The 13,255-nt window shown below is 40.2% G+C and overlaps 1 protein-coding gene across 6 annotated transcripts in view; it reads right to left on the reverse strand.

Moving 5' to 3' along the window:
- The window catches only part of LOC116257263 (uncharacterized), a 39,494-nt gene that overhangs the window by 16,332 nt on the left and 9,907 nt on the right, over positions 1-13,255 (reverse strand). For 5 of the 6 annotated variants that reach the window (XM_050078653.1, XM_050078654.1, XM_050078652.1 and 2 more), the window contains exon 5: positions 11,248-12,465. In XM_050078653.1, the coding sequence (XP_049934610.1) occupies positions 11,248-12,465 (1,218 nt within the window). Of the gene's footprint in view, positions 1-6,452; positions 6,659-6,831; positions 7,298-11,247; positions 12,466-13,255 lie in introns of those variants that run through there. The other variant, XM_050078655.1, reaches the window with a different exon arrangement.

Genomic DNA, 13,255 nt, shown 5'->3' on the forward strand with positions numbered 1-13,255 from the left:
AAAATTCATTATTAAATATGATATCCACAACTAAAGAAGCATTTCTTTTATGAGCATGTGGATATGCAGTCCATTCTTCACTAGCAAACATCTGCCTCAAAGGAGTTCTTTGTTTCACGACACTCTGCACAGTCAATACATTTGTGGCAAATTTAGTTTGTGCAGGTCGTATCAATTCAACTCCTTTTGTAAACTTTCTCATCAAACTCAATACATATGCATGATTATAGATAAATTTTGTTACCTCTTGACATTGGTCAATGGCTGATTTCATATCATTCATCTCATTAAGATCGTGAAGCATAAGATTAACACAATGAGTGGCACATGAACTCCAAAAGAATGTTCCATACTTTTGAAATAACAAATCTCCTGCAGCTCTATAATTTGCAGCATTATCTGTAATGAACTGTACAATGTTTGCAGGTCCAACTTCTTGTACGACATTATCAAAAATATTGAACAAAATCTCAACAGTCTTAAGAACATCAAACAAGTCAAGAGATTTCAAGAACATTGTACCTTTAGGGCAACAAACAAGAAAATTTACAAGTGTTCTTGACCTTGTATCAGTTCATCCATCTGACATAATGGAGCAACTTGTTTCCTTCCAAGATAATTTCAATTCATCGCAATGCTCAGACACTTCTTTCACTGTATCTTGAAGAATTTTACCCCTCAACTGATGATACGATGGCATTTTGAATCTGGGACCTATAGAAGCAATTGCATCTGTCATAGCTTGGAATTGAAAAGAATTAGCTGCATTAAATGGAATATATGCATCATAAAACCATTTCCCTACCATCTTTTGTGCTTGATATAATATATCTTTAGATATCATAGCAGCACAAATCCTGGGCTAGTATATGAAGGGAAAAAGCTCTTAATAGAGCCAACACTAGACCTACAAGTAGGAACTCTACCACTAGGTGGTCGCATACCACGTCTGGCCCTATCTGTTGTGCCTCTTCTCTTCCTTCCCGTTACGCCAGATCGAACTCCTTCATACATGATCCATTTTCCTCTACGATCTCTACCTCTTGAGGTCTCCAAATCTGTTCTTAGAATGCTATCATCTTCATCATCACATTCATAAGCTTCTTCCTCTTCTTCTTCATCTTCCAAAGGCTCATTATAGCCTACATCTGCCTCTTCAATTTCTTTCTGTATCCTCTTTTGATGTAAAGCATGAAGCATATCTAAACATTGCTGACGCACATATGGAGGCAAAGGTTTGTTTGGTCCTCCAACACAAGGAGACGCATCTTTGGAGGTCCCTGCCAAATGGTGTTTCATTCTAATCCCTCCTGAAGATGTATTCACACAGAAACTACATTTGAGTTTCAAGCGGTTATTCTCCTTCACACTTTCGCACCATTGCCATGTGGGATCCATATCTTCCAAAAAAAAACGAAATCCTATGGTAAACTTAATGAAAAACACTCAAAATCTTTCAATCTACGATTATACGGTAAAAAGTTATGAATACATGGTAAAAACATGAGATTTCATACCTTACGAAGAAGAAATGAAGAAAACCTCTTTCCTCCCAACGAAAATCAACCACACACGCACAAATCGACCCCTTAATCTTCGATTTCATGGTGAAAATCAACTTTTTGATGGGGAAAAAGGACGATCGCCCTTCCTGACGACAATATCCAAGCTTGAGAAATGAAGAACGGAGGCTTTTTTTCAAAAAGAAGCCGAATAACTAGGTCTCGGGCGGGTTTCTGCAAAATCAGCCCATATCGTACGATACGGGGTGTATCGCCCCGTATCGTACGATACGGGCCCCGTATCGCACGATACGTGCGATACAGGAACGATACACCCCCAATTTACGATACGGGGGGTGTATCGTACCATTTTTTTTAAACGATACGATACGTATCGTACGACACGGGGTCGTATCGTACGATACGATACGTATCGTACGATACGTACAACACTACTAAAATCTTAAAAGGCATTCTATTAATCAAATAAATGGATGTCAAAATGGCTTCCTCCTAAAAAAATTTTGGAACATTTTATGATATAAGAAGAGTTCTTGTTGTTTCAATGATGTGTCTATATTTTCTTTCGGCAAGTCCATTTTGTTGGGGGATTTTGGGACAAGCCTTTTGATGTATAATTCATTTTTCTCTTAAAAATTCTTCAAATTCATTGGAAATGAATTCTTCTCCGAAATCACTTCAAAAAAAATTTTGGATTTGATGAATTAGGAGGAGATTATATTTTGATTAACCTCGAAATCTGCCCTAACTCCTCTTTATATAGACTAGAGGAGAGAGAGAGAAGATACAAGAGAACAATCTAAAAGAAATGTTATTACAAAAGTACCCTCTTAAACCTAAAACTGAATATAAACACATCTTAACACTCCCCCTCAAGTTGGAGCGTATATGTCAAATAGGCTCAACTTGGAACAGCAGCTTTGGAATGGTCCCCTTGCAAGAGCCTTAGTAAAGATATCAGCCGTTTGCCCTGTAGTTGAAATGTGTGAGGTACTTACAAACCCCTTTTGAATCATGTCTCTGGTGTAGTGACAATCTACTTCAACATGCTTGGTTCTTTCATGAAAAGCCGGATTATTAGCAATAAACAGTGCAGCTTTGTTATCACATAACAATTGCATAGGAAGAAGCACTTCGACAGTAAGATCCACCATCAGGGATCTAACCCACATAACTTCAGCAGTACCCTGAGCCATAGCTCTATACTCAGATTCTGCACTTGATCTGGCAACCACAGTTTGCTTCTTACTCTTCCATGTAACCAAGTTGGATCCAATAAACACACAAAATCCAGTGGTGGATTTTCTGTCTGAGGGGCATCCCGCATAGTCGGCATCAACATACACAGATATAGTGAGTGAGGTACCATTCTGAAAGAAGAGTCCCGTTCCTGGTGAATTCTTTAGATACCTAAGAATCATCATAGCAGCATCCCAATGAACTTTCTTGGGCTTATCCATAAATTGACTCACTCTGCTAACAGCATAGGCAATGTCAGGTCGAGTAACAGTGATGTATAGGAGCTTCCCAACAATCCCTCTATACTGTCTCGCATCAACATCTTCAGTATCATCATCATATAAGCGGGTATTGATATCCATAGGCATGGATGCAGGTCGACACCCCAGCATCCCTGTCTCTTGCAAAACATCAGTAACGTATTTCCTCTGGCACATGATAAGACCCTTTCGATTTCTGGCAAACTCAATACCGAGGAAATAACGTAGTTCACCAAGGTCCTTGGTGACAAAGTGTTGTCCAAGGACATCCTTGATGTTGGAAATCCCCTGATCATCATCCCCTGTAACAATGATATCATCAACATAGACAAGAACTATCACCGTACCTGTAGAAGTCTTCTTGACAAAGAGGGAATGATCGGCCGAAGAACGTCTGAAGCCCTCATTCTCAATATTCTCTGACAATTTCTGAAACCAAGCTCGAGGACTCTGTTTCAGAGCATAAATCGCCTTTCGCAATCTGCACACTTTCTGACACTCCCCCTCAGCAACAAACCCTGGTGGTTGCTGCATATACACTTCTTCATGTAAGTCACCATAGAGAAAGGCATTTTTGACATCAAGCTGTGATAGGGACCAATTCTTGCTGACAGCCACAGCAAGGAGAATCCGTAAAGAAGCATGTCGTGCCACAGGAGAGAAGGTATCATAATAATCAACCCCATAAGTTTGGGTATAGCCTTTAGCAACCAGTCGAGCCTTATATCTGTCAAGGCTGCCATCCGCTCTGTATTTGATAGTAAAGACCCATCTGCAACCAACAATGGCGGCATCAGCTGAAGGAGTAACAAGGGTCCAGGTGCCTCTAGACTGAAGAGCATCCATCTCGTCTTGCATAGCTCAGCCCATTTTGGATCAGAGAGAGCATCCATGGGATTCTGTGGAAGAGCAATAGCCGACAGCCCCTTGACAAACTGTCGGTACATAGGAGTGAGTCTATCCATGGATAAGTGACCAGAGATAGGATGCAAAGTGCAACTGCGTTTGCCTTTCCTTTGAGCAATGGGCATATCAAGTTTATTAGGAGCATGAACCTGCTCGTGACATTCTCCTATGTCATCATTACATAAAAAATTGTCAGCAGAGTTTGTGTCAGGAATGACCTTGGGCGTGCTAGGTGAAGGCACAGGTGCACAGTGAGCAGGCGCAACAGGTTTAGTACGACGTTGGTAGACAGCCCCAAAGCGTGAATCAACTGGTTTTGGACAACTCATGAGAGGTAGAGGAAAATGGACTTCATCATTCACTTCAGGCGCCCTTAATTGAGTTCCATTTGGGGAGAAGAAAGAGGTTGACTCAAAGAATGTAACATCAGCACTCACATAATATCGACGAGTAGAAGGATCATAACATCGATATCCCTTTTGAGTGCGGGAATAACCAACAAAGATCGTTTTGATGGCCCGAGGAGACAACTTATCTCTCCCAGGACCAAGCAACTGAACAAAGGCAACACATCCAAAAACACGAGGTGGAACAGAAAACAAGTCTCTGTCAGGAAAGAGGACAGAGATAGGAATAAGGTCTCCCAACACAGATGACGGCATACGATTAATAAGATAGCATGCTGTGAGAACAGCATCTCCCCAGTAGGAATGAGGAACATGGCTATGTATGATAATGGTTCTGGCAACATCAAGAATATGACGGTGTTTCCTTTCAGCAACCCCATTTTGTTGGGAGGTATAGGCACAAGAGGTTTGGTGGATGATACCCTTATCCCTGAAAAATTGTTCTAAAGAGGAAGCACAAAACTCAAGAGCATTGTCAGAGCGCACAATTTTGACACAAGTATCAAACTGAGTCAGAATTTCATTGATAAAATTTTTGATTACATGACCCACTTCAGATTTATTCTTCATAAGAAAAACCCAACTAACACGACTATGGTCATCGACAGCAACAAGATAATATCGATGACCTTGAAGATCAGGTGTACGACTCGGGCCCCAAACATCAAAATGAAGTAACTCAAACACAGAATGGCTACTTCTACTGGGCCGCGAAGGAAAGGATGACCGATGGTGTTTGCCCAACTGACAAGACTCACATTGAAAAGAAGACTTAGGAGACAGCTGAGGAAGAACATGCAGCAGTTTCTGAAACGATAGATGTCCAAAACGTAAATGCCAAGTATAAGCCGAGGATGAGGATGGCCCTGAAGAGGTAGACCCAGCAAAAGGAAAGGGATGCACCAGCCTGTAAAGACCTCCCTGTTCACGGCCACTGCCAATCACCCTGCCCGTCAGTATATCCTGAAACACAAGAGAAGAGGAGTCAAATATCGCACGACAGTTTAAATCTCTGGTAATCTGACTGATAGACAGTAGGCTATGTGGGAATTCTGGTGCATGAAGAACATGTTGCAACGGCAATGATGAAGTAAGTTGGACCTCTCCATGTCCAACAACTGGAGAATATTTGCCATCTGCTAGAATAACCGAGCGACCAGGTGGAGCAGGGACATAAGAAGTAAACTGGGCCTTGTCTCCACAGAGATGTGTCGATGCACCCGAATCAATGAGCCAATCTGTAGTGTCAGTAGCAGGAGTATAGTCAGAATACATACCAGATGAAGACGCACTGGCAGCAGTAGTGATAGTAGAGGTGGTCGGATCAGGAGCTTGTTGAGTTCTATCACCAATCAAGTTTCTCAACTGAGAGATAATATCATCTGCACGTAACTCACTGGAGGAAACAGTATGCTGATTCTTAGGCTGCTTTGGAGAATCAGTAAATACAGTCTGATTTGCAACGGCTGGACGACCATGTTTCTGCCAACACTTATCCACAGTGTGACCAATGCGATGACAAAACTGACATACTGGGCGCGAAGTGGTATTGCCACGACCACGGTATCCTCGTCCTCTGGCAAAGAGGGACCCACCTCTGCCACGAGTAGCAAGCATAGCAGAGGTGGTATCAAGAACAGTCGACGCAGGGATTGGAATTCTGCTTAGCCTACTATACGCCTCATCAATAGGAGGAATCGAGGGACTAGTGAGCATCTGATTCTTTGCTGATTCATAAACAGAGTCTAATCCAGAGAGAAATACCCCTACCATAAGCATATCTCTATACGCCTTTTGTTGTTCACACTTACATGCAGGAAAGTAGCTATTTAGTCTCTCAAACATGGACTTGAGACTAGAATAATAGGTATGAAGAGGTCGACCATCTTGTCGCATCTGATGAATATCATGATGGAGCTGCATAATTCTTGTTTCATTCCTTGCTTGTGAATAGGTGGCTGCAAGGGAATCCCACATATCCTTTGCACTTTCCTTATGCAAGACTTCATTTGCAATGTCTTGAGAAAGAGTACCAACAATCCATACCATAACCAACGAATTATCTTTAAACGAAGTAGTATATTTTCCTACCTTCTGTACGGGCTCGGGCTCCAATATGAGATGTTCCTTCTCATGAGCGATCAAGGTTCTTTTTACTTGCATGGCCCACATCTCGTAATTTCCCCCATCCATTTTGGTGATAATGCTGGAAAATGGGGAACTCTTCATCTCTCTCGACGATGCAAAGGAAGAGGTATTAGCTCCACTGCTAATTTCAGACATCTTTCAACACAAAGGAGAACACCGAGCCACGGAATAAGAACTGCAGGCAACAAGGAATATAATCACATATGTAAAGACAGCATGCTGATCATCGAGCAATAGCAGTCAAACGCACGAAGTAATCCATAAGTCTGATCGGCTGGAAGAGGAGGTAATAACAAGCTGACAACGCTGATCAGACACAAGCCGACGAAGAAGAACGAAGAGAGATACCAGAGACGACAGCGAAGCAGCGGTGGCAGGCAGCGACGGAGCAGCGGTGGAGAGCAGCGACGGTGCAGGGCAGCAGCGAAGCAGCGGCAGTGCAGAGATGCTGCGAGAGCAGGCAGAAACGAATGCTGCGAGAGCATGCAGAAACGACGGGCGAACGCGAGCAGGCGGCGGCGGGCGAGGACGCGAGCCGGCGGCGGCGGGCGATGCTGCGGCGAGACGCGAGCAGGCGGCGGCGGGCTATGACGCGAGCAGGCGGCGACGGGCGATGACGGTCGTGGTCAGGCAGCGACGGACGGAGAGGGCAGCGATGCAAGCGGCAGCGACGGGCGGAGATGGGCGGACACGAGCGACGGGCGACGATGGGCGGACACGAGCGACGGGCGGAAGAGCAGCGACGGTCGTGATCAGACAGCGGCTGGCGCCGCTCAATCAGCGACGTCGCGCTGAGGAGGAGGCGGCTGGAGCTCTGACACCATGATGAATTAGGAGGAGATTATATTTTGATTAACCTCGAAATCTGCCCTAACTCCTCTTTATATAGACTAGAGGAGAGAGAGAGAAGATACAAGAGAACAATCTAAAAGAAATGTTATTACAAAAGTACCCTCTTAAACCTAAAACTGAATATAAACACATCTTAACAGGATTGGCATCAAATTGTGTTTTAATCATGTTGTAAAAGTTTTTGAAGTTCATGAAGACTTCAGATTTGTGTTTAAGAAAATAAACCCAAGCATATCAAGAATAACCATCACAAAAACAACTTAATATAGCAGACCACCTTTAGACATAATAGGAGTGGATCCCCATACATCTGAATGCACTAATTCAGAGGTTGCTTTTGCAACAAAGTTTCTATTTCAAAAAGGTAAAGCCTTGATTTTGGCTTTAATACAAACATCACAAGAAATTGATTATTTACATGTCTCCTCCAAAAATGGGTTACAAGACATTTTCTCTAAACTTGAGTGTCCAAGTCTTTGATTCAAATGTGAATGTCATTTTTCTTGACAATGTTGCAAGTAGGGTTGGAAAGATCCAAATAATCAGCACAGCACAGTAGAGATCATTTTTCCTATAACCTTCCCCAAACGTCTTCTTGGAAAGGTGGTCCTATATAAAAAATTTATTTTGTGCTAAGAAGAAGACAATATCACATCGACAAAAGATTCAAGTTAAGTTTGGGAATAAATCTAACTTTTGGCATTTTGAGGACTTTTGAATTAAAATTTTGATCAAGATTTCCAATACATTTGATTTCAAGAGGAGTTGCAATAGATAGTTTTAATAAAAGGGCATGACTCTTCCTTAGTGCATTCGGTAAGTAGTAAACTACAAGGTGTCATATGAAATGATGCTCTGAAATTAAGTATCCAAGAGTACTTACTTGATGATGTAAATGTCATCGTAGCTCCGAAAATTGGAGAAGCCCCTCCTTTGAAAAGTGGTTGAAGAGCATCAATGATGCTTTGGTTAGAGAGCACTTACATGCTTGTCTAGATCGAAGTGATTGCTTTCTTTACTTTCTTCATGCATTACCCCAGCCCCACTAGTCATCTTGTCAAATTTCTTCAATTTAGGACACTTATGTTTAATATGTCATTCTTCTCATGAAAACATATGATTCTTTTGTTATTATCCTCATAATTTCGATTGAAATGAGGAGGCCTATAGGCTTTCATATGAGCACCGGACCTTGAGGCGACAAGAACATGTTCACTCTTTTCTCTAGAAAAGTTAAGTGCTATGGTCTCATTCATAGATGACACTTTTTGTCTATGAAGTAAGGAGGTTTTGACCTCATCATATTCTGGTCTAAGACCTACAATAAATTTGTAAAATTTCTCCCTTAGAATTTGTTTTTCTCTTAGCAATATGTCTCTTGAATCAACTCATTTGGGTTCAAATAAGGCAAGTTCATCTCATAATTGTTCCATCTCTCCAACATACTCCTTAATAGATTTATCACCTTGTTGGAGATTTACAATTTTCATTTGAAGGTTGCACATGTAAGCAACATCCTTCATAGTATGGGTTTTTCTTGAGTAATTCCCAAGCTTCGTGAGCAAAGTTATGTTTGGCTATTTGACTCATAGTTGTAATATCAACACAAGCAAAAATCCATGTAATGATTTTATAGTGTCCTATCTTCCATTTTTCCCATTTTTTCTCATATTCATTTACTACTTTATCTTTTTCGATTCCATCAAGTTCATGGACTTTTTCATCTATGGTTTTTGTTAAGACTAATTGTGGCTCACTTTAGACCTATCAACAAGTTCCCACAATCCTTTGCTTCTAATGAAGTGTTCAATTATGTTTGCCTATTGAATATAATTAGATGAAGAAAGCTTAGGGAGAGGAATGGAAGTAGTTCTCTCATCCATGATGTGTATCCTATATAAATGTAATTGAGTTGTTGAAGCAGCACTAAGATGAAATCAGTCACAAAATCAGCAACAAGAGAGCTTGAGGTAGCACCAAAACAGTCTACGAAACAGCCACAAAATTTAGCAAGATAGAAGCTTGTGACAGCACTAAAAACATCCACAAAAGTATCCAAGAGAACAGCCACCAAAGATCAGCAAGAAGACAACTCCTCTTTGTACAAAACAGCAGCCAATACTTTCATCAAATAGTTGGTGTGCTTCATAGCTACAAATAGGCAACAAGAACTGATTGTTCAAGACTTTGATAATCAACAAACAAAGAGCCAAACCACGGCTCTAATACCATGTAAACAAGGCCCCAATTTGAGAATAAAAACACTTCAAGAGTCACATTCTTGAAGATATCAACCACTCCAAGAAATCACACAAGGAGAAACCTCAGACTAGAGGTATAACACTTCTAATTAATCTCAAATAAAGTACAAAACTAGGCCTTAAAGCCTATACAAAACAAGAGACCCAAGTCCCTTATTTATAAAAGAAAGTAAGGAAGAAGGAGAAAATGAGCTAGTTGTTGGGCAGCTCCAGCAGCTAGTTCCTTTGATCAAAATAGAAATATAAAAAGATATACAAAAAAATACAAGAAAAATAAAATGAAAATAAAAACATAAAATGACCTATGTCACATGGGTGCGGGGTGCAGGTGCTGGTGCCAGTGTGGGATGCGGCAAGTTCAAAAAAAATGAGTGCAAGTGCAGCGAGATCATACATATATATATATATATATATATATATATATATATATATATACATATATATATATATATATATATATATATATATATATATATACATATATATATATATATATAAGTAATTTTATTTGTCTATATTTTTAAACTTTTTTTTATCAAGGTTACCTTAATCTCATATAAAATTCAAAGTTTTATTAAATAAAAGTGGGGAGGAGAGAGAGAAGAGGGAAAGATAGAGAACGAAAAAAATGAAAACAAAAGTAAGAGAAAAGAAGAATGGGTGCGGTCAGTAGCACCCGATTCGGTTTGACTGAGTAAGGTTCCCTGTCGGGCCGCACTTGCACTCGCACCCGAGTTGACGCGGGTGCGCCACCATATTTGGCGCACCCATGTGACTTAGTATATGACAGTAAATATAAAAACATATGTGCATACTTACATTAGAGTTATTCCTTAAATTCTAACAACTAGAACTAGTTGTTGGGCAGTACAAGTACTCTTTCCTATTGAACGTGCTTGTTGTTTTAAGTTGATGGTGAAAATACATTTCTAGTTGGGAGATGTCAACAAGGTTCTCGCCTTCTCGGTTTCAATTTATTGCAGCAATTATGCTATTTGTATTGATTAAAAATTAACAAAATTGAATTAATAATTTTTACAATTTACAAGTGTATTTACTATTTGTTGACAATTATTCTTAAATCCCACTTCATCACACACACAAATCCACAAACACATATATAGTGTATCCACAGACCCAAACTTTTCAAAATGTATTTGTATCTGTACCCACACGTATGTGACACAGGATGGCCTATTAAAGCGAATTATGACCCCAATTCAACCCTGCCTCTTTTAATTCTTCTTTCTTTTGGAGAATATCTCTGGGACATATTTCACATTCCATGCTATCATTCAAAAACATATACATGGTAAAGAATATCAAAAAGTGGTTGAATCTGCAGATATCTAGCAAGAGAATCCTGCCATGCCATCATAATCAGACATTCAAAAAATTAGGTTCCCATCACTTGCCCTCAATCATGGATATTGTTAAAATTAAAATAGTTATTAGAAATGATCTGATATGCAACTAGATATAGGCCAAAACCATGTAAATATGTACAATGCAGATGGCAGCAGGAAACTGACTATGACAATGACATATACATGCATAATGGTCTAAACTTGCTCTTGAAAACCAGAACTTTCATCAAGTAGGAACATTGAAAAATAAGAACCATGCAACTTTGTAATCATCCAAACTTTACCTGTTCAGATGACAGACGGTTATTTGCCTGCAGTAGAACAGCTGTTAACAATGACAGGAGGCTGACCAAGCCACTTTCTGCTATAACCGAAACAAAAAAGGAAATTGGTTCCCTCAAGTTAGTGTCCTGAGCATCTTCATTCTTCACATCCACAATAATATCTGCCTGCTGTGAAAAATAACCATCCTCTCTCGTCAACTTCTCATTTTCTTGAGGTAACAAGGGTTTCATGTCCTCCTTGGCAGAACTATCTTGGGACTTGGAAGAAATTGTGATGGTCTGAAGAGTTGATGTGCCATTGTTTGATTTAACAGAAGTACAAGACATTGTTTCTCCCACCTCTGCAACACCCAGTGACAAATCCACCAGCACATTCTTCTTGTTCAAATCATCTAATGGCACATTATCTTGCACATTAGCTAGAGGCAGCTGACCATGTAAAGACTTTTCCTGTTCATTCAAATAACCAAATACAGCTGATGCCTCTCCGAAACCATTGTTGTGTAACGGTAAGCTGGCCTCTCCAACAATTACTTTGTCCACGAATGAGGAACCCACTTTACTGACATGTCCAACAGATTCTACAACCTTGTCCTTCTCTAATGGTTTTTCCACAGCCTTTGGGAAACCAGATTCCCAATCAATGGAAGAAATAATTCCACATCCAGATGACAGAACTTTCAACAGATTTAAACCTAATAGTATGGGAGAGGGAAAAGGAGAACCTTCTACCTGAGGTCTGTCATAAAGAGAGAAAAAATCACGCAAATGATGAATAACACGATAAGAGACTATAAGATCTAGCAGACCATCCCACATCTTGAGCTGGCGTTCATTGGTGCAAGCATGTCCCATAATTGATGTAACTGACCACAAGAAGCCTTCCAGCACAGCAGATATAGACTCCAAATTATCTGCTGACGTTTTACTGTATGAGGAAGCAGTATTTCCTGGAAATGTCAAAGATGCAGCAATTTTGATATAATTCTCAAGTGCTGCAGATAGCATGGGAATAATTGGAGGCAAAAAGTTCTGTGCAAGAAAATAGCTCCTGTTTGCAGGCAAAGAAAGCAGCACTTTCAGAAGCTGCAATAGAGAAATTGTAACTTGGCAAGAATCAGGCTTTGATGTATGACAAGCAGGCAATGCTGCAGCAACAAAATCCAGTAACCCAGCTTGGCGAGATGCATGAAGCTCTGGTTCCCTGCCATCCAAAAACTGTGCAGAAAGGGGCCATCAAAAGGGGAAAGAGCATGCATCCATCGGGATATAAAATTAGGAACAGTTTAGTTCAACTGTGGTAGGACAATCCATTATAATTCAACCACAAGAATGCATGTAAATGGTAAAGTTCAGTTGCAATACCACTTATACAGAGAGCATGACTCATCTAACAATTTATGTGGTCGACAAGTCCAAACTTTCAAGAATAGAGACAATCATAAAACTTCCAGCAGAACTCCAGGATACTTTTCTTTACACTATAAGAATGAACAAGTAGATTAAAATGTTTCTCCAGACAAAAAGAATCAATCAGTTTCATCCTCTGAGAAGCTATTAAGAACATGTCAGACATAAGGTATGATATGCATGAGCACTGTTAGCTAGCTAGTATATTAACAAGTGGGCAGAAAGGCCTCCTCCCAGAGTAACAGGAGCCCACCAACCTATGGGAAGCAAAAATTACATTTTTGTCAAGATCAAAGGGAACTAAACTGGCTCAAATCAAGCCATTAATCCATATCCTGTAAAAATGCTTGACAGCAGCAATAGTTGAGTAGAAAAATCAACTGTCCATTCTAAGCTAGATACATCATGTCTTCAGCAGTGACAATCAGAAATACACACTACACACACACAGTGGATCCTTAGATCATTACGCCAAATATGTCCCCAGTGTTCCACGTATGTTTTCAAAAAATTAACCATATAAATGGGTGTCAAATTGTCTTGAATTAAGAATTAAAAAAAGAACAAGATAGTAAAAATCCAATGTCGACATTAGATT

Source organism: Nymphaea colorata, chromosome 7 (genome assembly GCF_008831285.2).
Source record: "Nymphaea colorata isolate Beijing-Zhang1983 chromosome 7, ASM883128v2, whole genome shotgun sequence".
In the NCBI taxonomy this organism is placed as follows: Eukaryota; Viridiplantae; Streptophyta; class Magnoliopsida; order Nymphaeales; family Nymphaeaceae; genus Nymphaea; species Nymphaea colorata.